This window comes from Triticum aestivum, chromosome 7B (genome assembly GCF_018294505.1).
Source record: "Triticum aestivum cultivar Chinese Spring chromosome 7B, IWGSC CS RefSeq v2.1, whole genome shotgun sequence".
NCBI lineage: Eukaryota > Viridiplantae > Streptophyta > Magnoliopsida > Poales > Poaceae > Triticum > Triticum aestivum.
This window is the reverse complement of record NC_057813.1, coordinates 29045909-29068065: the sequence shown is the minus strand read 5'-3', so window position 1 is coordinate 29068065 and position 22157 is coordinate 29045909. Positions and strand designations below refer to the sequence as shown.

Below are 22157 nucleotides of genomic sequence, written 5' to 3'. Positions count from 1 at the left end.
TTGAAATAAGAAGTAAATAGTTAGGTGCTTTACACACTCAATATGAAGTCCATAAAATAGTAAAATGCGAAACTAATATTGTATGGAAATTAGAAGGTGGGTTTTAGAATAAAACCATGGGATCAAATTAGTCGACCAGAGAGAGGGGGGGGGGGAATGGGAGCTTTTAAAAAATTCTTCAAAAGCAACAAGTTCTTAGAAGAAACAAGGTAAAACTGAACTAGTAAACAAGTAATGGAGAAAACTAACATGCCAGATAGCTAAACTTGAAGGCATGCAGAGCAAAATGACTAAGTAAAGTAAGCATGAGCAAGCTAGAGGAAATGAAAACTAAGCGACTGAGCAAGTAAACACATGTAGCATGTGAATAGAATTCTTTGACGAGTACTGAAACTTAATTAAAGTTTAAAGCAACAGAATGAAAGTACTCGGGAAGTCTTCACGGAAGGCAGAGGGATAAGAATTCTTTGAAACATGGTAGAATGCAGAAAGTAAAGTGTTCGAGGAATTGTAACTCGTAAGCTTAGTGAAAACACATAGATTTGTTTGCCCAAGTTCAAAATGTTGGCATAGTTCTACGTCCTGGTTGCAGACCCAATGCATAATCCATCCAGAAACGAACACATGGCAACGATTGGATTTTCAAACACTGACGCACATGGATTGTTTTGAAGGGCAAGTCATCCAACTCATTAGCGAGGAATTTAACCCAAGTGCCCCAAAGACTAAACTTCTACACTTGAGCTAAAAGGCTCACTTGGAAGGAGATTTCCAAGTCTTCACTCACTAATGTAATAGGTTATGATTGGGCACACACACAAAGGCTTTAATCTTACTTCACTTCGCCCCCTCCCATGTTTAAATAGTATGATTTGCCCTATGACTCGGTGAAGACTAAAAGAAACTAATAAAGAAACACTATTCTTCAAGCTTAAGTTCTTCATATGATATTCCGAAGACTTCAATGTTCTCACAACATTTTTAGGGGTCATCACCCACTGTTTAAATCAAATCCTCAGGGGCTTTCACATGTGCATACTTACAAACATATTAGTCCCTTAACTATTTTGTCATTAATCATCCAAAAACCGCAAAGCTGGCTGAAGGTGCAAAAAACCGTCAATGTCCTCGGTAGGGTGGAGAGCGTAGCCGGAGGTACCAGAGGGGATTGTACACGGGTTTCTTTACCCAGGTTTGGGGCCTCATGGTTGAGGTGATACCCTACTCCTACATTGTTTTGGATCAATGGTGGGAACGATTCGTGTGAGGGGATTGCAAATTGAGGATGGTGAATGCTACCGATGTTTGAGCTATTGGAACAGATGTCATCGACCTACCCCTAGCCTCGCCTTTTAAAGAGGACGAGAGCTAGGGTTTACATAATTTTTAACTGACCTTATCCCGAGGGGGCCTTGGCTTGCACGCCATGATGCTCAACCCGGAAGTCGGGCCTCCCATCGAAAGGAGAACGTAGTCGGCTGCTAGGCCATCTGGGTGCATCTGGGGTGATTATGATCAATCCTAAGGTGACACTGTTGGAAATACCTAGAGGCAATCACGGAGATGATGATATTTCCGTATGTTTATGAATATTTTTTATTCCATCCCTTGAATAAAATAGCATGATGTTGATTAATGAATATGCGATTCATTTGTGAAACCCATTATCTCTATGATGTTATTCTAAAGAAGTCCCTAGTCAAGCATATGAGAGATGCATATGAATTAATGACTAGAACATGTATTGATGGAGGATCATGTTTCACGGATCATTGACACGGAGATTTCGATCAGTAATATGAACACATGTTGGAGAACATGGGGTTACTGACTCACCATAAGACATTTGTGAGAGCATTGTATTCTTCTATGCCATCAATTGGTCTCACACAATGTGATGATTCCTTAGACCTAAGATCTTCACATGAGCATGGGATGCGTAATGGCTTACTTAGGGGCTATCAAATGCTACACCATAACTGTGTGGTCATAAAGGTAGTTTTCGGGTTTGCCTCAAAACGTGCTGCAAGACATGGTCGATCAAGATGAGATTTTCCCCCTCGATACAATGGGAGAGTATCTCTTGGACACTCTAGTGATCGGATCCAGAAAATATATGGCCATACTCTCGATTAAGTGTTAACTGTCTTTCAGGGATTACGAGTCATGAAAATCGAGAAAGAGGATCGAGCTATTAACAAGGATGACATATTCTCACCTTGAGCTTAATCAATATCACGAGGCAAAGGGAACATGTATACACTATTGTGAAAGGTTCGTTTTTGGTACGATCTTTACGTGTATTTGGGAGTCGACACATCTTGCTAGAGGCTGCTACTGATTATTGGCCGAGTAGTGCACTCGTGCATGTCCAAGTATGTGTGAACCTATAGGGTCACACACTTAATGGAACAGAGTTTGGATGTGATCCATCATTTATTGGGTTTATTATAGTGCTAATGGGCCTCTAAGGTAGAAGCCCATCAGGAAGTCTATAAGTGAAGGGTGGGCAAGACTAGGGTTAATCTAATCTGTGTGTGAGACACAAACCCTAACCGCCGCACTCCCTCCACCCAGATCGCGCCTTCGGAGCTAGCACCCTGGCCGCATGATGTTCCGATCTTTGTACGTGTGGATACCTTGGAGGTACTGTACATGCGGCGCTTGGACGAATCGTTCATGGGATCCGTGAGGAGTTGTACATGGGATAGAGAGGAGGAGGGGGAGGAGTACAACTACATCAATATCGGCACGGGACATCGACATTCTTCTGCCACGCTGAGCGTCAAGAGGTAATTACTTGCAGGAGTTCCTGGGGTGAACATGGTAGAATTTTTGTTTTTTGCCAGCGTAGCCTACCCGTTCTCCTATGGACACTTGTGAAAACTTACTCTCCATATGGCTAGGTGCATATTAGAAATTTGATATTTCCACTAATGGTAACTAGTTTTATCAGCAGTAAACTTTCTACTATTATCTCCATAATCAACAAAGAGCAATCACTATGAGTAAGTTAACCTAATATTGTTAGATTTATTTGTCATAGTTGATAGTTCAACTACTTTATAGTCTTCCCTGCTTTTTGAAACACTTATCTTATAGCATGAACTTGATTTAAAATTAGTACTACCAGTAGATTTAATCACCATTCATTACACTTCTTATTCCAGTCTTTCTAAATGATGAGTGGCCTTCAGTTTCTTTAGGCGGTGCAGATGTCCTCACGTATAGAGTAACTTAGTGAGGCGCCGATGACACTTCTCATCATTCCTAGCCAAAGAAGTACACGAGAGTGTTGATTGGTTCTGAGTGTGTAGATTATCCTATCTTCACCTGAATTTTTGAGAACAAATATGTATGACTACTACTATTTCTTTTTGCTATGGACTTGTCCTCATATGTCGATGAAGCATGGCTCAAATGTCCATCGATCAGCGGTTCGAATATATTGAAGTTCTTTATAAATCTACTATCTTGATGATTTCTTCTTTGTTGCTTTTTTTAACACAATTTCTTCTTTGTTGCTTGTTACATGTCATCGCGTTAAAGCCACATTTTCATTCTCCGCCAATGTTATAAGCAAATGTGCATAACCAAAATATGATTAGGGACCCAATCAATCATCTTAGGCCCTGTTTGAGTTGCGCCGGGGTCACCCCTACCAGCTGCGGGCGCATCAATTAATTGCGGTCAATTCTGACGCCCGCGTCTCGCCAAAAAAATAGGCGTTGGATTGAACTAGCATAGCTGGACAGGGCAGGGCGCGCCAAAAAATTGGCAGCTATCGAAACGCCTACACCATCCAAGGCTAACGCCAATTTTTGGCTGGGCATGTGAGGGTAGCGATCCAAACAGCCCCTTAATGTTCTTAGATAAGATCGAAACATCCAAGACCGACTCCCTGGTGATAGTAAGTTACTGTATAACAGTAACTGCATTCTCTGCAGATCTTATCTTATAATGCTAATTTGTTCAACTTCGACAAAGCTTGGCTTTCAAAAATTATAAGCATTATGCGTGTCGTCAATATTTTCTTTTACTAAGAAAACGTTTTTTTAGTGGAGAGAGGATGCCATGAGAGCAATTATCCACGCCGGGTCATCAAAGCCCACCTGCTTTCCCAGGTTTCCCTCGGCGCTGTCCAGCACCACCACCACCACCTTCGCTTCCCCCTCCCTCCCCGCATTTCAAAAACTAATCCCCTCCCCTCCTCTCCCCCGTCTCGTGACCTATCTCCCTGCTCCGAGTCTGACCTACCCTACCCAGCCCCCGCGACCACGATCCGCCATTCCCACCCAATGCGGCCACCGCGAGCCTCCTCCTCCTCCTCCTCCTCCGCTCTGCCCTAGAGCCGCCGCCGCCGCACCCCGCAGCCAGGCGTCACGCCGCAGCCCCTCCTCCCCGGCCCGCGCCTCCGCCGCCGCCGCGGCTCCCGCCCCGCCTCTGCCCGTCCCCGCCGTCTCCGCGACCGCCGACATTGGCTCCCAGGTATGCCCTTCCCTCCGGTCACGCGGCGGCTGCTTCCGCCCCGAAACAGGCCGCCGCCGCGCGCGCCGTTTAGATCCGTCCATGGCGCCGCGACGCGGGCTGGGCGCCGCGTGGTTACGCCCTGACGGCCTGAAACGGGTGGAGTCTGAGTTCGTTCGTTTTATACCGCGCTTCTCCCTTCTAGTAGGAGCATTCACGAGCCACCGGCCTGTTGGGTTTTTGTCATGGTCCGCCCGTTCCGTTACTGAAGAACTGCTTCATTTATTTTCGAGTGCAGTCATTCGGGGATAGTACCCTAATAACTCGCAGAAATATTGGACGCTTATGCATGACTAACAGTAAACTGGACGATGGTGCCTATTTATTGTAGATTTGTAGTAATTTGTCTGTTCTCTGTGGTGTACAGTATCATTATTCGCTTACAGTTAGTAATCACGACGCCGTTTTATGCCTAACATTATGCCTGAAAATTTTGAGACCAACTAATTAGTGCGCTCTAAAGTTGGTTGTCTTCTGGCTTTGATACTTTTACCCTTCAATCATACAGCTATGATATGATTTTGTATTATGCTTGTTATGCTAAAGTTACTACATGTGTAGGTTTACTCAAGATAGTAAGGCTAATATGTCAGAAGAAGAAAGAAGTGAGGCCTCCCGACACGTTTTACGTGTTATTGACTCGTTGAAGAAGAAAGTTACAGCAGATCGTTTTACTTACATTAAGGTGCTTTGAGATCACACATTCTGTACTTCTCTCACTACTTTTTTTTATCAGATGTTCATGTTGTTCTTTTCTTCTGATTGTTATATTGTTTTTCCAGAATAGGATAGAGGATAACAAGATAAAGCTCAGCCCCGTTACACAAAGCACTGGCAATTCTTCAAAAATCTGGCAAAGAAATACATCAAATAGCACTGACTCGAATCTGCTGACAAGTAGGCAAGACGATGTACTCTCTTCTGGGCCTCGTATTGTAGTATCCCCTGCTGACGAAGATGGTGTCAGTTCTGACGAAGAAAGCTCCTATGCCGCGTCAACTGTTATGTTGGGTGGAAATCTAACTGCAAAGAATGTCACTAGGCCAATTAAACTACCAGAAGCACCAAAAATTCCGCCTTATACAACATGGACATTTTTGGACAGGTCTGTCTGTTTATAACCACATGCACTTCTCAACCTCCCTAAACCCCTGCTGCGTACAAATGAGTTTCCTTCAGTAAGGTCTTGTAGGGTTTCTTGAGACAAAGTTTTCTTGGGGTTTCATGCAGGAACCAGAGGATGACAGAAGACCAATCTGTACTTGGTCGACGAAGGATTTACTATGATGCAAATTGTGGTGAAGCTTTAATTTGCAGTGATAGTGAGGATGAAGCTGTTGAGGATGAAGAGGAGAAAAAGGAGTTCAAAGTTTCTGAAGACTGTCTTATTCGGTAAACAACTTGGGGCATTCCTTTGTTTTCTTTTGCATTATTTTGCCTTAGCTTTGGCTTAACTTCTGCACTTATTTGTGATTGACAGATGGGCTAGTTTTAATATCACAGTTCCTCAAATAAATGCTACCTCACTTACTTTTCTTTGAAGCAATACATTTGTTGTTTTTGTATTTTCGTACGGGAACCACGCTGCATTAGGATACAAGCAGCTTATGGTTTTAGGATACAATAAGCAATTAATAGTTTCCTGAAAAAAATACGGTTGGACACAATTTACTTGTAAGTTAAAGGATTGTCTCATTTTTTTTCTTGAAACATAATACTCCATCCGTTCCTATTTAGGTGGTGTTCTTTTTTTTTTCCTGTTGAAGTTCCTATTTAGGAGGCACATTAGGAAGTCAGATGATTAGTTTTCGTGTCTAGTCCTCTCACTAATCTCTAATCGGCTCTTAATCCATTGATCTCCACAATTTATGGCTGTACTAAATACACCCAGAACACATGCCCGCTATCTTCTTTGTTCCTCCTTTATCCACGATAAATACATGCAGGACAGCAGTAGTGTGCAAGGCTGATGTGTGAGATCAAGAGAGAAAAAACAGGAGCGAATCTGTTTGCAATTTTCGCAGGATAGCGCGTTATGAATACGAGAGATGGGTGATAGTGCAGTTATGAGATGATGTGAACAAAGATCTGGAGTGCAGTTAGCGTGATAAATAAGACGGGGGCGTGCATGATGGTAAAATGACCAAAATCTTTGCGGGCACTCTGTGCTGGAAATCCTTGGTCTTGGCAAAACTGGAAACACACCACCGAAAAGGGAATGGCGGGGGTACATCAAGAGTTGTAAAGTATTTAACTAATATGAATAAGAAGTATCACTAAGTAATTATTGTGGCCTGCATTGCTTCACTTTATTTTCATGTTTCATGTAATAAAGAACTTTGATAATTCAATACCACTTTTGTGTCTTTCTTCTTCCTTTCTACCTAAGGTGAGACTGCGAAATGTTTAATTGGTTCACATAATCGGACTAGACTAGCTTGGACCTCCAGAAAAGTAGGCTTACGTTACTTAAAATGGGCTGCATGCTTTGTTTCTAGCGTACTCTTGAAGGAACTTTAATGTGGAGTTTATGTTGTCCAACTATATCTGCGTAGCCTGTTGATGAGTTTACACACCTTCTTTAACCTGGATAGACCAAAAATAGATTTAGGCTTCTGCTATACGCTTTCTTCTCAATGGGTGATTTGATGACGATGTAATTAATTATGTTCCTCTGCTACTCTATGTTAGGATGACAATTCAAGAATGTGGCATGTCTGATGCAGTGCTGGAAACCCTAGCTCGATGTTTTGATAGGGCAGCTGGTGATATAAAGGCTAGTTTTCTGTTCATAATCATTCATATAATCTCAATAACATTTTGGCCATTTGGGCTTTTCCTTTTCGAGTTCACATTTTCGCTATTGACAATTAACACATATAGCCCTATTTTACAGGCCAGATATGAGATCCTAAATGGGGAGAAAACTGGGGGTTCTCTTAAAAAGTTTTCTGAACTTAATGCCAAAGTGGAAGATCTCTACCGTGATAAAGATTTGGATGCAGCATTGGATTCCTTTGACAATCTCTTTTGTCGCCGATGTCTAGTACGTTCATCTGTTAACCATCATATGCTTTCTGTAATGCCTCTGGTTTGCTGATGAATATTCTGCCCATCTTGATATTGGCAGGTTTTTGATTGCAAACTACATGGGTGTTCTCAAGATTTAGTATTTCCTGTAAGTTTTGAAGTTCAAGAGTTATTTCCAAAATTGGGAGGTATTCTAATTTGTGCCTTCTCATACAGACAGAAAAGCAACCACCTTGCAACAGCATGGATGATGGTATACCATGTGGTATTCATTGTTATAAACTGGTTTGTATTTTATGGTGTATGACTTCTGAAATTTGGCTTGTCTTGTCTGACAATTTGGATTTTGAAACATAAGCATGTGACTTGCATTGACATTGTTTTACAAACCACGTTTTTTCAGGCTCCTAAACCAGATGCAACCACCACAGTTGATTCTGACATGCTTGACATAGAGGAGCCAACTCACTCATCCGATAATACAAGGAACCAGTTAAGCTCAAATAAGAAAAAACAGGGTTCTAGTGGTAAGAAAGCGAAATCCCAACAAAGTGAAGGCTCTTCAACCCAAAGGGTTGCCTCAGAAAGCAGTGACTCAGAAGGACATCCAATGAGCACTAAATCTCCACAACAAACATCTTGTCAATCAAAAGTCAAAATTAGCCCAAAAGGTGGAATCAGGAAAAGTACTAATAGAAGAATTGCCGAGCGGATTCTTATGAGTGTGAAAAAAGGACATAGAGAAGTGGCACCATCAGATTCTAATTCTGGTGGATGTCTCTGGCCAAGGGACATGAAGCTTAGATCCGATACACGAAATGGACACAAGGATTCAGTTGCATCCCCACAACAGAATTCTCCAAGCACAAGAAGTTCTCGGAAGAAGGATGCGCCTCAAATGGAGAATAGTTTAGCTTCAGGGGAAGATCGTAATGATTCAACAGAGGAAACCAAGAACGAACATTCAGCAACAGATGGCCATGATAGTTTGATGATAGAAGATGTTGAGGATAATATATGCAGGCAAGAAAATAAATGTAGATCCTGGAAGGTGATTGAGCAAGGGCTTCTAGTGAAAGGTTTGGAGATTTTTGGAAGGAACAGGTTGGACCCTTCTCTTGATGACCATCTATATCAGTGGTTTCATTACCTTGCACTTGTTTATGTGTTGCTTACTACAGTATTATATGACCAGTCAGGTGATCTTTTGTGTGTGGCTTTACATAACCTGTAAACATTTTTCTGAACTGAGTAAAGGTTATGTGTGAATTGTTTTAAACTCTGCCACTCAGAAGACTTTGACTATGGTTCCTCACTGAGTAGACAATTCATTCCTTTACATACAGTATTCCCATCATTTCCTTTTGCATGCTGTTTCTCACCATCTTACAAGTGTGGATTACCAGGGATTGAAAAAATGCTGGGGGAGGAAATGTTTATGAACTTTCTTTGACTAAAAGTTGCGGCCATCCCCTCAAAACTATATATTACAGACATATTTTCCACTAATGACAATATCTTCATAGTGTCAAGGCATATACTACCTATATAAATGGTTAAAGTTTAAAATGTGAACTGCAAGGATTCCACCACCACTTATATTTTTAGGCATGATTTTTTTTCAAGGTGCAAAAAATACTCGTTTTTCCATGAAAATTGCGAGGGTATGACACTTTCATGTGTCTTTTGAATTGTTGCTGCTCACAGTGTGAGCACATTAATCTGGGATCCAAATCACTGCTCTCCTTTTATCATTATTATAGCCGTAAGTTTACTCTCTTTCCCAGAGTTAATAGCCACACTGAATCCATGGGTTTTCTTTCATGCAGTTGTTTAATTGCTCGGAACCTTCTCTGTGGAATGAAAACATGCAGCGATGTTTTTCAGTATATGAGTTATATTGAAAACAGCAGCGCATCTGGAACTCTTAGCAGGGGTGATTCTCTCGTCAAAGGATATATAAAGGTATGGTTCATTCTGCCCCTCTATGTTATTTTTTATTTTTCACCCAGCTAGTTTCTTATTTTAGTGCTGCCAATGTCAACATCTCAGGGACATGAGTTGCGTGTGAGATCACGGTTTATTAGAAGGCGAGGTAGAGTTCGTCGTTTGAAGTACACCTGGAAATCTGCAGGCTACCATTTTATAAGGAAAAGGATTACAGAAAGGAAGGATCAGCCTTGTCGGCAATATAACCCATGTGGTTGTCAATCATCATGTGGGAAACAGTGTCCATGTCTTGTAAATGGGACATGCTGTGAGAAATACTGTGGGTGAGTTGATTATTTTCCTTTACAACAACTTGCACTATTATAGCAAAAGTTCTACGCAACTAAAGTATATGTATTTTTGTGTCTGTTTTCTATGGAGTTCTTCTAGTTATTGACTATAACTGTTCTCTTCCACAGATTTACCTTTTCATTTGCTGGTATATATATTTTGCTTGGACTAATTCTGTTACATGTGAACTAAGAATGCTTGTCCTTCTGGACATTACTACAATTGCTCATGAAAAACTACTTTATATCTAGAGATATAGTTTGGTATCATATTCCATTGAATTGTTTAGTAGAATGATTGAATACCTCAGTTCTGAGTTGCTTTCCCTTTACTTGTTAGCATGCCTGGACTCTTTTTAGACAATATCGAAGCTAGTATTGGATTCAAAAATAGTTTTTTAAAGATGCATAGTACATGGATTAACTCTCATTAGAGAATGAAATCAGACTAATTTATGTGGTCCTGGATACTTTGTTGTTATTGCTTAGTTTGAGAAATCTCAGTTGTGAATGGAATAAAAACTATAAAAACACATAAAAACGGACAAACAATTTTGTAACCTAATCCTGCTGTCATAATGTAGCAATTGGAGCGAGAAACTGAAAGTTTATTCCCTTTGCTTTTCAGGTGTCCGAAAATGTGCAAGAATCGTTTTCGAGGTTGTCATTGTGCAAAGAGCCAGTGTCGCAGTCGCCAGTGTCCATGCTTTGCTGCTGACAGGGAATGTGATCCTGACGTGTGCAGAAACTGTTGGGTAGGGTATGTATTTGCAAAATCTGATCAATCATTGAGCGGCTTTGTAGTTAATTGCATCACCAGGACCTGTGCATTTTGTTCTTTGCACTTTTACAATCTCACTTGTACCAGAGTTTCACAATGGGTGTTTTACCCAAACCCGTAAAGTTGCAAGGCACAATTTTATTAATGTTGAGTCATGGTTTGCAAACTGTTCAAGCTTGAAATGTTGTTGTCTCATCTTCAAGTATTGCAGAATAAATCATTGGTGCATTAAGCTGTTCCATTTCTAACCTACAGGTGTGGAGATGGTTCATTGGGAGTTCCCAACCAAAGAGGCGATAATTATGAATGCCGAAACATGAAGCTACTTCTTAAACAACAACAAAGGGTAAATTTTTTACACTTCAGCTTATCACATGTTGTGGACATCTTGGTTATATTTCTTCGAGTCGATACTTGATTTGATGATTTCTTTGGTTGGCAACTGTCATCTAACAGAATAAAGATAAGAACCACAGATTCTTTGTGTGCAGAACTGCAGGCTTAGATACCTGAACTGCTAGATGTGATTTAAACATGATTTAAGTGTCTACATCTCTTTGAGTTAGTTCTCATTACTGTCGAGCTGGTATTGATATAGCAATAATTTAAAACTTCTGAGCAACGACTCTTGTTTATGGTTAGTTCCGAGCCAGTTATGGACCAATTAGGATATGATTTTGATTTAAATTGGGCGCTCTCTTAAGAGATTATTTTTACCATCAATTTAAGCAGGGCACATCATTTTTCTTCTGAAATCAACGAAAAATAGAACAGGGCAATGCCAGCATTGCCACCCCTTATAAAAAACTAAAAAGTGCATTAACAGATATCGAGGCAACGATGTTGCCATTAGTTGTGATAATGACTATGAATTGCAAAACCGAATTGTTGTACACGACGGCCATTTTAATGTTCTCGTTGGACTTGATGTTGTGACACAACACATAAAATAGCTGGTAAAAGACATGCTTCTCGATAAAAGACTTGCTGTCCATTATAATGCCTGGGTTCTGTTTTGGACAAAATGTTCTGTTCATGGTATTGAATAGTCATTACTTTGTTTTCAGGTCTTACTTGGGAAATCTGATGTTTCTGGCTGGGGAGCATTTCTCAAGGTAAGATTGTTCCTTCCATCTTCTTCATCGCTCTTCCCCTTTAACTCATCTTATTTATCTTTTCCACAATCTTCAGAATACTGTTAGCAAGCATGAGTATCTTGGCGAGTACACTGGGGAGCTTATCTCTCACAAGGAAGCAGATAAGCGTGGAAAGATATATGATCGTGAGAATTCGTCCTTCCTTTTCAACCTGAATAATGAGGTGGGTGTACAATGTTACCATTTACAGTATTCTCAACATTCAGGGTTACAGTCTTCTCAACATTCAGGGTTACATGCTGGTCTGATCACTAGATATAGCTCATTTCTTTCAAGTTATTCTCCTTCCCAACTCTTCATTCAAAGCCCCCCTGCATTTTACATCTGATCCAACCGCCGTTGCCTTACTCTACTCTCTGAATGCAGTTTGTTCTGGATGCCTTCAGAATGGGAGACAAGCTTAAGTTTGCCAACCACTCCCCTGACCCGAATTGCTATGCCAAGGTCATCATGGTAGCAGGCGATCACAGGGTGGGCATATTTGCCAAAGAGCGGATCGGTTCAGGCGAGGAGATCTTCTATGATTACCGCTATGAGCCTGACCGAGCCCCTGTGTGGGCTCGAAAGCCCGACGCTCCCGGAGCGAAAGACCCCGGGCAGCCATCCAGCGGGCGGGCCAAGAAGCTCGCCCACTGAAGAGACACGAGTCATTGGTTGATTCTTTTGTTCAGGGCCAGAACTGGGTAGTTGTTAGCATGCTGTTGTACCTTAACCTGACATTCATTCCTTGGCCCATGACTGTTGTTGTAGTGTCAGAAGTTGAGAACCCCATTTGTGTCGGAACCTGTGGATGAAACATGGACGGTTTTTTTAACCGCTATGGTTGCTTCATGCCCAATGCAGCTGGGATGCCTTTGGTGGTGTGTTTGTTTGCCCTCTCAAAAGTTCTTGTATGTGTGTTTGTTTGCTGTAGCTGCATGGGTTGATCATGGTACCACAACTGTCCTGCGAGCGACTTGTTTGTTTGAGCAATGCCCAACGTTTTCGTTCGCAGACTCACTGGGGAAAACAGAAGATGCAACATACGAGGCTAAAATCACAATTCACAATATGCAAGCGCCACCCATCAAATATAGAACCAGCCTGAGAATCTTAATCATGTTAGTCATGGTCTAGATACAATTTGGTGACAACACAAAGAACTCAAGGTCAGATTGGAGAGATTGCCGAGGCCTCGCATTCCTCCTGCTCCAACTCAAGCAAGAAATGAAGCGCAATTTTGCTCTTGTTGAAAATTACACCTGACCGCGTTTCTCGGCCAAGGGTTCCTGGACTCCCTCCAGGGGTCCTGTTAATAGCTAATTAATGGCTACTCTTGTAGTTACAACTTACATGCTATATATAATTGCCTACGCCCAAAAGGTCACACTGCAATGGGATGCCTAATTAGTCCTAGACTCCACCCTCGGTAGAAAAGAAATGGCAGAGGACAGAATAGCCACTCCTCTCAAGAGCAGCATCACTGGAACCATGATCCCTCTATAACGGTTGACAAAAGATCCACGCCCGGCGGTTGGTAACTTGGTAGCAGCCATCTCCAAGGAAAATTTGTAAAGAAACACATCTAGCAGACCCTGGATGTTAAGAGCAACACAAAATCAGCATACAAGTTTCAGACCCAACATGGGGTTTGCCTCTTTGCGCATAGTAGGATTCGAAACCCTTGCTGACTCGGGATTCACATCTAGCTTATGTTGCTCAGGGTATTCAGGAAATGCAAGGGAGATACAAGCCTGGTCCTACCATCCTAGTTCTGCGCAGAGTGGCAGAAGCAATATGCTAGCCAAGCTGGTTTCATATGGTTCCATGGAAAACAAACATTACTGGAAAGAAAGTGTATACCTTGTGTCCTTTAGATGTTCTTCGCGCCACCGAAATTTGAATTAGGACGCACCACGGCATATGCTGACAAATCCTGTTGGTCAAAAAACGTCGTACATTATGGGACGGAGGGAGTAGAAAATAGTACGGCATACTTGTTGATGTCGTGAAGTTTGCTCAGTTTAGTCTACAAAAGTACAGAGTCATGTATTGGTAATTACATTGGAGCTCCGGGTGGTCCATACATCTATATCCTCACCTTGCACTATCCTTGGGACCGTATGCTACTTTCCGTATTCCACCCGTATACTTCCCTGTACCAATTTATTACAAGCTAGTATGTTTTGTACCATGGTACACGGACTTGTCCCACCAGCCACAAATCACCTGTTTTGTTCCAACCACCACACACCCGTACGCACTGTTCCTTTTCATCCCCACCACTCCCCTTCTCCAGAGTCAGACGCCATCTTGATCTAAAAACCTACACCTTCTTTGGCTCCAACCAAGGTCCATCACCATGTCTGCATCGTCATCACCAGGTCCAACCAAGGTCCCTCTGCTCTACATGGCTGGGTGGTCTGCACCAAGATATTACCTAATCTGCTTTGAAGAACCTGGATCCATCAGAATATGAGGGTGGGGAGCAGGATGGAGTTTGTTTCTAATGGAGGCAGTAACGAGGAAGATCAACAGTGATGGAGCTCTCGGGCAAGACCAGCCCTATATGGAGGATATTACTTCTGGGACAGGGATGGGCAACTTAGGCATTTCTTTGATTATTGTATCATAGATGACGGTATGTAAAAGTTTGGGAATTTAATTTTTCCTGTACTAAACGGTGATGCATTAATTGAGCATCCTTCCATCTATGATGTATTATTAAGTGGGTGTATGCATCTGGTATGTCACTTTGGAGTGAATTTTGTGGCATTTACTACAACAATCCCGAGGGATTACGTCCGGACCTGATTACGGCTTCTCCGACTCCTGTGAGCCAAAATCCGCGTCTGTCATGTACTTATGTATATTTCCCTCGAACAACATGTACTTATGTATAGAAGCATTGTTCAAATTTATTTGTTACAAAACTTCCATTTATGAGTTCCAAAGTGCTGTTTGGTAATAATGCTAATGCACAGTTGAATAACAGACAAAACAATTTTTGCTCAGGCCAATCTGCCAATCAGAATACCTGTGGTGCACAAACAGGCATTGTATTCGGATGCATGAAGATCTGGTTTGGTTGCATAGGAGTTGGAAAAACCTGAAAAACATGAACCATGCTGGTATGAGATCAGTTAAATCTTAAATGCCAGAAGGAAAGATAATATTTCGTACATATTTATGTGTACCTGATAGTAATATGATCTTCCAATGGTTGCATTACCATTTGCATCTTGTGCAGATTGAAACTGCTGCTCATTAGTTTGGGCGGTTAGTACCGGAGCAGCCGAGGAAGATGCCAGGGCTTGCTTTGCTTTTTCTGCACAGTGGCGTATTTTTTAATGCAAAAAGGATGTTTTAAAAGCACGAGGAGACTTGAGAGTTGTTACTTACTGGTGCTTGGTCCTTTAGGTATTTTTTTCTTCTTCTTCTCCCTTGTACTGGCATCTTTTGCAGATTGGGCGTGCAGACTTCTCATTTCGAAGAACACTTCAAGTGCCTTCTCTCCTGTTTCAAGGGAGTCCCAGAATATCTTTCTTGCTTCTTCCAGTTCCTGGCTCTTCAATGCAAGGTTATACGCATACTGCATTGCGCGATTGCGATACGCAAGTTCAGCCTCAGTACATTCTTGTTGTGTTGAATCTTCTTGATTGAGATTATACATGCTTCTCCTGGCATCTTTCGTCCAGCGTTTCAAGATGTACTTTTCAGGAACCATATCCACATTCTGCAGGCTGAAGGCTTTCAGAGCATGAGAACAAAGAAGGCCCATCCTTTCAAACTTTCTGCAACCACAAGAGATTTCCATTGTGGATGTATCAAGAAGAACAGTCCACATTTTTGAACCCCTGCCCTGCATTGTTATTTCAAACCTTAATAAGCTTCCACCACAGGAATTTTCATGACATGAAGTAGCTCCACATCCATCCAGAAATTCAGCCTCAAATAATTTGTACATCCTATGTGTATAAGATTCGGCAGCCTGCTTCAAAACTGTACTGTGCTTGATTGCACGAACTGGAGCAGTTTGGCTGCAGCGAAAATCCTCTTCCGACTCATTTCTACGTAGTGTTTTCACAACCTTTTCAACCAAGAGAGAAAATCTTGTTAGAGAAGTAGATTCATCAGCAATTCCAGTGAGGATATTGTTTGAGACCTCTCCCCACTGGGATGAGTTGATCCCACCATCAAAAGTATCTTCGTTAAATACCGAGCACCATCTGTTATGAAACTTATAAAGGCCATTAAGCCAATCATTATCCTGTAGTTTGTATTCATCAAGCATAGCATCCCAAGATTCCTGAAGCTCCATTTCTGTGTCACATCCTTGCATGCACTTCATAAACATATTTTGAAATGCTTGAGAAGTATTTACAGTACCTAAATGAGACTGTGCATTCTTCAGAATATGCCAGTAGGAGAAGCAATGCTGCGTGTTAGGAAACACCTGCTCGGCTGCCTGCATAATAGCCTCATCCTGGTCAGTGAAAATCGATTTTGGCGACTGGCCACCCATTGACTCCAAAAATGATTTAAATAGCCAAACATAGGAAGCTGTGGAGTCATCTAACAGGAATGCAAATCCAAAAACAACATTGTGCCAATGGTGGTTAACTCCAACAAAAGGGGCACATATCAGGCTATATTTATTTGTGCGGTAGGTTGTGTCAAATATAACAGCATCTCCAAAGCAGTCATAATCACTTCTACTTTTACCATCCCTGAAGAAGAAGTTAGTCATGCGGCCTTCTTGATCAACTTGGACATCCCAATAAAACATTCCTTCCTCGTTGGTTCTACGCTTGAAGTAGCTCACAAGACTTTGGCTGTCTCCTGCCCCAATTAGCGTTATATTCTGCACGTTGTCATGATTGTAGCAATCCCTTGTCGTGTAGCCTGGAGGCTCACTAATATCACCCACAGTCCTATCAGAGGAACCATTCATCGCATGCGATTCCGCAGATTCTGCTGGATCTATAACACCTGATTTTCCAACAGCAAATGACTTTGCGGATCTCAACAGATGCCTCTCCCCAGGTTTAGCCAACTGGTGATTGTGCAGGGGAACAAAGCGTATGACGGTCCAACGCCCTTTCTCATCGACTCTAAAGCGAACCATCGCCTTGCAATTCGTTCTTGTGTCCGGCCGGTTGAAATTCGCTTCCGTGACAGGCTCGTCGTATTTAAGCCCTTCCTTCGAGCAGTAGTAATCTTTTGTCCGGATGTCCCTGGTACCAATGAAGTAGGACTGCTTGCCCTTCCGGACACTAAAACCGATTCGATGTCCATAGTCGCAGTACAGCTTGTATGCCTCCTCCTCACTATGGACCATGCAACCGATAAGCTCCTCGGTCGCCTCCTTGCGGCTCAAGGCATTTCCATGGTCTTCCCCCTTCTTTCCTTCCTCACCATTTTTCCTCATTCGAAGCAATTCCTCCTGTGAGCCCGGTCTGGTATCCATTTCTACTCAAGCAGATGCACCGGCCTTCATGTGAATAGCATCAGGGACCAGATCTACATGGTAATTTGTGAAGGTCATTAGTAATAAGTTTGAGTTTGAGTAATCTAATCACCTGGATGTGTGAAAGCTCATACCTCAAAACCAAATGTGCGAGGCTGCGGACGGGGAGGAGATAGCAGGGCCGCCGTGAGGCAGAGCGGGAGCGGCAGTCGCGGGGGCGCGCGTGAGAGGAGGATGCGTCGGCGGAGGCGGTCACGCTAAGCTCCGGCGCACGGCGGCAGCTCTAGGGCACAGCGGGGTCGGGGTTGGAGCTTGGGTAGGCCAGAGCGCGCGCGAGATAGCTCGGGAGAGGAAGAGGAGATGCTGCGGGATGGCGGAGAGGAGAAGCCTAGCTGCGGAGCTCACGGGCGACCGCCGGCGGGGCTCGCCGGAGCCCAGCGACGGGGGCGGGGGTTGGTCGTGCGGTGTACGACCGAGATGGTGGAACGGGTCTAAGGAAAGCGCCGGCGGTGTTGCCTGGACCCGGTGTTGGAGTCCTGTAAGTGAACCGGGGTAAATGGGCCGGAGACGAGGTGTAGTGGGTGTGGCCGTATAAATGAAGCTCGTCTTTCGTGTTTAACGGAGACCTATCTGCCGCTGAATGCTGCAAGATAGTCGAGGTAGCGCACATGGCGCTCGTCAGCTGCTGTATCTTCCTCCGCTAAAAAAAACTAAAAAAAAACTGCCTGTGTCTTTCTTACTCACCACTACTCTTTTGGTTCTTCTGTACTTTCATGGATAGAAATGTTGAAGCGGATAGTTTAACGAAATTCTTTCTTTTTTAGATCTTGGTCGGCATGTTTGGCTAGTTGAGCCTTATGACATTTGTAAAAATTCCTATGAACCTCATTGATCAATAAAGTGCAACATAGTCCCCTTCTCGTTTGGTTTTTCCAATGATTTTCTTCTTCCTCCGCTCTCCTTTGGTTTTCTCATCAAACATGTATATTTATTAATTACATGAAGAAATGAGTGAATATTTTTTATTTTCGAAAATTCATATGTTTTTTGAAAAATTACCATCATGTTGAAAGTGTTCGCCACGTATTTTACCAAAATGTTGATTATATTTTGAAAAACATTCACGTGAGAAAAAATGTTCATCATGTAAATGTATTCCTACTCCTTCTGTCTCAAAATAAGTGTCTCAACTTTGTACTAATTTTAGTATAATAATGCAAAGTTGCAATAAAGTTGAGACATTTATTTTAGGACGAAGGAAGTATTTTCACTAAAACAAATCGCAAGAAAAACAAAAGAAAATGAGAAACAATCGAAACCAGTTGCCAAACCCCTCTTGGTGGGCGGGCCCATCGGACACCCCCTATCATCATCTATGCAGCAAGAGTTTGCCGGAACCGGAATGGTACATATCTTGGGTCATCTGCAACCACCTTCATTGGAGTATAACCAAAGCAGCTATTTTTTTTAAAATAATACATTTTTTTATTAATTTACAAAAATAATACACGGTTTAGATATATTTCACAAATAATACGGTGTCAACTGAAACTAATCGTCTTACTGGTAGATGATTAGTGTCCAGTCGTCCTGAGAACAAGGCCTTCCAGTCGTCCTCCCTGAAGATGATTAGCTCCAGTCATCCTCCCTGAAGATGATTGGAACATAACCATGTTCCCGGGAACCCTTTCCCGCCAAACCTGCCTTTCCCGCCAACCCTTCTGTTCCCGCCACCGTCTTTCCCGCCGACCCTTATCTTCCGCCATCTTCTTTCCCGCCACCCCTTCTGTTCCCGTCCTCATTATCGTCAAAAGTACTTGTATCTTATTCTCAGCAGCCGCGTCACTGGGTTCGAGATAGTGTTGGGTTAGCACCGATTAAATAGAAACTTGTCCAACATCGTCTGAGATGGTTTGGGCATATTTGGCGTATGCCTCCAAAAGCCCACTGCATAACGGACGGATAAAGAATGTCAAGAGAGGTCGGGGTAGACCAAACTTAACATAAGAGGAGTCCGTAAAGAGAGATCTAATGGACTGTAATATTACCAAAGAACTAGCCATGAACAAGGATGCGCAGAAGTTAGCTATTCCTGTGTCAGAACCTTGAGTTGGTTGTGAGATCTTACAAGTTTCAGTTCTACCAACTCTAATTTGTTTGGGATTAAAGGCTTTGTTTTTTTCTGGCAGGGCTTTTCTTCTTTTTCTGTCAAAAAGTAGTTCGTCCAAAAAAATAGTTTGTTGGACGAACGGAACGAAGCAGAGTGAAGATATTCACACGATTCAGCTCATCTGAAGCACAAGACTGAAACATTGTTTTAGTTTGAGGCAAGACTGAAACATTGCTGAATGCCTGGATCCAGTTTCGTTGCTGTTAGTGGGCCTATACTGGAATCACTGCCTACATTAATTATCATGGGCCTTGTATAGCAAAACCTGCCAGTGCTCCAGTCTCATGTTATACTCATGTTAATATCACTCAACATTTCTTACAGAAAAATATATAGTGACCACACAGCAATAGTAGGAAAAAAACACTAGCTAGATTGCTGATACAAGAACCAGGCCACCAGAAAGCAAGAACCGGCCAGCCACCACCAATGCAACCTCCTACTGGGACACACTGGTCTTAAGAGGCAAAGCGCTTTCGACTTCAGCTTCCTTTGCTGCAGCGGACCGCTCCGCAACAGCCTTCGACATCCCGAACATCTGAGCGACACAAAGCAAGTGGCTTGATCATGAACATACCAAAGTTAAACAAGGCAGAACAACGAAAGTTCCGAGTTTCAGTGCCAGCGCAAATACCTTCTGGATGGTCTTCTTGAAGCAGGTCTTGTGCTCGTCCATGGAGGCATGGATGAACTCGTCAATGTGCTCTTTCACGTCTTCGAGGAAGGTGGCATCATCATCGGTTTTCTTCTTCCGGCACGACGACATGGTAGGGTTTTTAGGAGGAACAGGTGGCTGAGAACCTTCAGACTGTGCATTGCTGGAATCCATGTCGATACTGAAACAAACCAAGGGAGAAAAGGTTGATGTACATATTCCGAAGAGGAGACCAGGGTAATATGGACCTCGAAGCTAACTTCTGCATCACTGCAGCTAGTCTACACATTTAATCAGGGAAAGAAGAACAATATGCCGTTTGTCATACTTGACTACTGCAACCTTAAAACCAAAAAAGAACATTATCTACTTCACCAAACTGAAATTTAAGAGAGTGCAATATAGAAATCGCATGACAGCAGTAATCAACTTGAGGTGGGACTGACTCAGAAGGAACAGAGACAAATCTGTGATGCACAACTGAATCTGAAATAAAAGGGGAATACAGTGACCATAAGTTCGACATAATTCATTACTAGTAATTAGTAAGTACTCCTACTAAATAAGAAGCTAAAATGCACCGATACAGGTAGGCCAGATATGTAAATCTGCCATTTTCGAAAAGCGCCAATACAGGGATACGGTCTAATATTTTTTTATTCACAAAAAAAAATGTATAGAAGCTAGGAACAGCAGATTGCCTTCTTGTGTTTGCTCTACTGTGGATGCCAAAGCAGCTCCAAGCCTCTCCAATTGACAATGTTGATGCCCTGTTCTGACTCCAAGAAGGGATAGAATTATACTTTTAGTAAGTGTAAAATGAATATGGAGCAGCAAGTCAAATCATTAGTTAGCTGTACATCTATCATGGCATAACACGAAAGGTGGAATCTTAAGAACAGTCAGCTAACATCCAAAAGGAGAACCAATCACTTTAATCAGCTAACATTTTAGGTCTGACTATTAAAATCAACAACACAGCATGACAGTACCACTATATTCCCAGTCATAAACAAGATTTGGGACATCTATGATGCCAACAATACCAGCAGTGCTAATGTGTAAACCAATTTCGTCCAGTATAATAACCAAGACAAAGCTCCTGCTCTCTCAAATTGCATTTACTCCTAAGCTTTGATTCAGATAAAACAATTTACTCTTTTCGTTTCTATATATCGTCATGCACTGCATGTTTCACTTCAACATGGCTAAAGCAAAACATTTGATCATCTGAAATAAATTCAAACTACAATTTGTAAACATTTGCCCCTACAAGCATTATCACAAACACCTATCAAGCAAAATCCTTTCACATGTAAACTTGAACATGCGCTGGAAAAATCATGCGGCAAGTACTCATCTAGAAATAGTCATCATTATATTCTCACAATATCAAATCTACAGCAAGTACTCGTCCAATACAAAAATCAGGGAAAAAAAAAGAACAAACAGAGGATGCGAGAGGAAGGAGGGAGGGGGGAGGAAGGGAGAGGAAGGATGGAGGAGGAAGGACGAAAGAGCGGTGGCTACCTGCCTATGGATTCGTCGCCGGCGTAGCTCCGGGCGGCGGCGTTGCTGCTTGGCTCCTGTACCGGCGGTGGGGCAGCGGAGGCTTCGGCCGGCTGTGGTTTCCGTTTCTTTCTCTCTGTTTTTTTTTACCGGAGTTTTCGTTTCTTTCTTGGAGGAAAGGGCAAGCGGCCGAAGTCTGTTCGAGATGGGAAAGGACGGGACGGAAGCCCAGAAGATATTTAGGCCATACGGGCAAAATGTTTACTGTTTGGGGCGATGGAATGAAATTGCGGCCAGCCCACCGCATCGCTGCCAAAATGGACCTGTTAAAAATAATATTCAATTTTCTACTAATAAATAAGAGAAAATATTCATGTTTTTGAAGAATATCCATGTATTTTAAAATAGTATTCATGTATTTAAAAGGTGTCCACACTTTTTATATTTAACTAAAAAGTGTTTACTACTTTACTTATTGTAAGACATGTTCATCTAGCTAAAACAATGTTTGGCATTTTATGGAAATGTTTATGAAATTTAATAAAGTGTTTTCACCCTTTCTGAAAAAATCATGTAATTTTAGAAAGTGTTCACAGAAAA

The 22157-nt window shown here is 42.3% G+C and overlaps 3 protein-coding genes across 10 annotated transcripts; 1 reads left to right on the top strand and 2 right to left on the bottom strand.

Annotated features, from left to right (window-relative positions):
- The first annotated feature begins 4191 nt into the window (after positions 1–4191).
- On the top strand, positions 4192–12658 carry LOC123161470 (histone-lysine N-methyltransferase EZ1). The gene is made up of 16 exons (XM_044579306.1): positions 4192–4488; positions 5089–5212; positions 5310–5632; positions 5758–5919; positions 7219–7303; positions 7424–7573; positions 7658–7705; positions 7774–7842; positions 7961–8661; positions 9387–9522; positions 9610–9830; positions 10465–10596; positions 10873–10963; positions 11685–11732; positions 11809–11937; positions 12141–12658. The coding sequence occupies exons 2-16, from the start codon at positions 5114–5116 to the stop codon at positions 12408–12410; spliced, it is 2664 nt and encodes an 887-aa protein (XP_044435241.1). The 5' UTR covers positions 4192–4488; positions 5089–5113; the 3' UTR covers positions 12411–12658.
- A 344-nt stretch (positions 12659–13002) lies between these two features.
- On the bottom strand, positions 13003–17786 carry LOC123161471 (protein FAR1-RELATED SEQUENCE 9). Of its 2 annotated transcripts, none has more exons than XR_006480719.1 (6): positions 17358–17786; positions 15152–17276; positions 14951–15081; positions 14791–14862; positions 13617–13689; positions 13003–13348 (listed from the first exon to the last, which is right to left on the bottom strand). XR_006480719.1 is itself a non-coding variant. In XM_044579307.1 (6 exons), exons 2-5 carry the CDS (start codon positions 17221–17223, stop codon positions 13627–13629), a joined length of 2334 nt encoding a protein of 777 aa, XP_044435242.1. In that variant the 5' UTR covers positions 17224–17276; positions 17358–17782; the 3' UTR covers positions 13003–13348; positions 13617–13626. The 2 variants fall into 2 exon arrangements, 1 of the variants encoding a protein (XP_044435242.1); XM_044579307.1 differs by having other exon boundaries at positions 15156–17276; positions 17358–17782.
- Positions 17787–19647: 1861 nt separating this feature from the next.
- LOC123157469 (uncharacterized) lies at positions 19648–21758 on the bottom strand. 7 transcript variants are annotated; one of them, XM_044575755.1, is made up of 4 exons: positions 21579–21758; positions 20750–20823; positions 20028–20229; positions 19648–19931 (listed from the first exon to the last, which is right to left on the bottom strand). In XM_044575755.1, the coding sequence occupies exons 3-4, from the start codon at positions 20220–20222 to the stop codon at positions 19833–19835; spliced, it is 294 nt and encodes a 97-aa protein (XP_044431690.1). In that variant the 5' UTR covers positions 20223–20229; positions 20750–20823; positions 21579–21758; the 3' UTR covers positions 19648–19832. The 7 variants fall into 7 exon arrangements, with proteins under 7 accessions (XP_044431690.1, XP_044431691.1, XP_044431692.1 ...); XM_044575756.1 differs by having other exon boundaries at positions 20750–20818; XM_044575757.1 differs by having other exon boundaries at positions 20750–20818; positions 21583–21757.
- Positions 21759–22157: the final 399 nt, after the last annotated feature.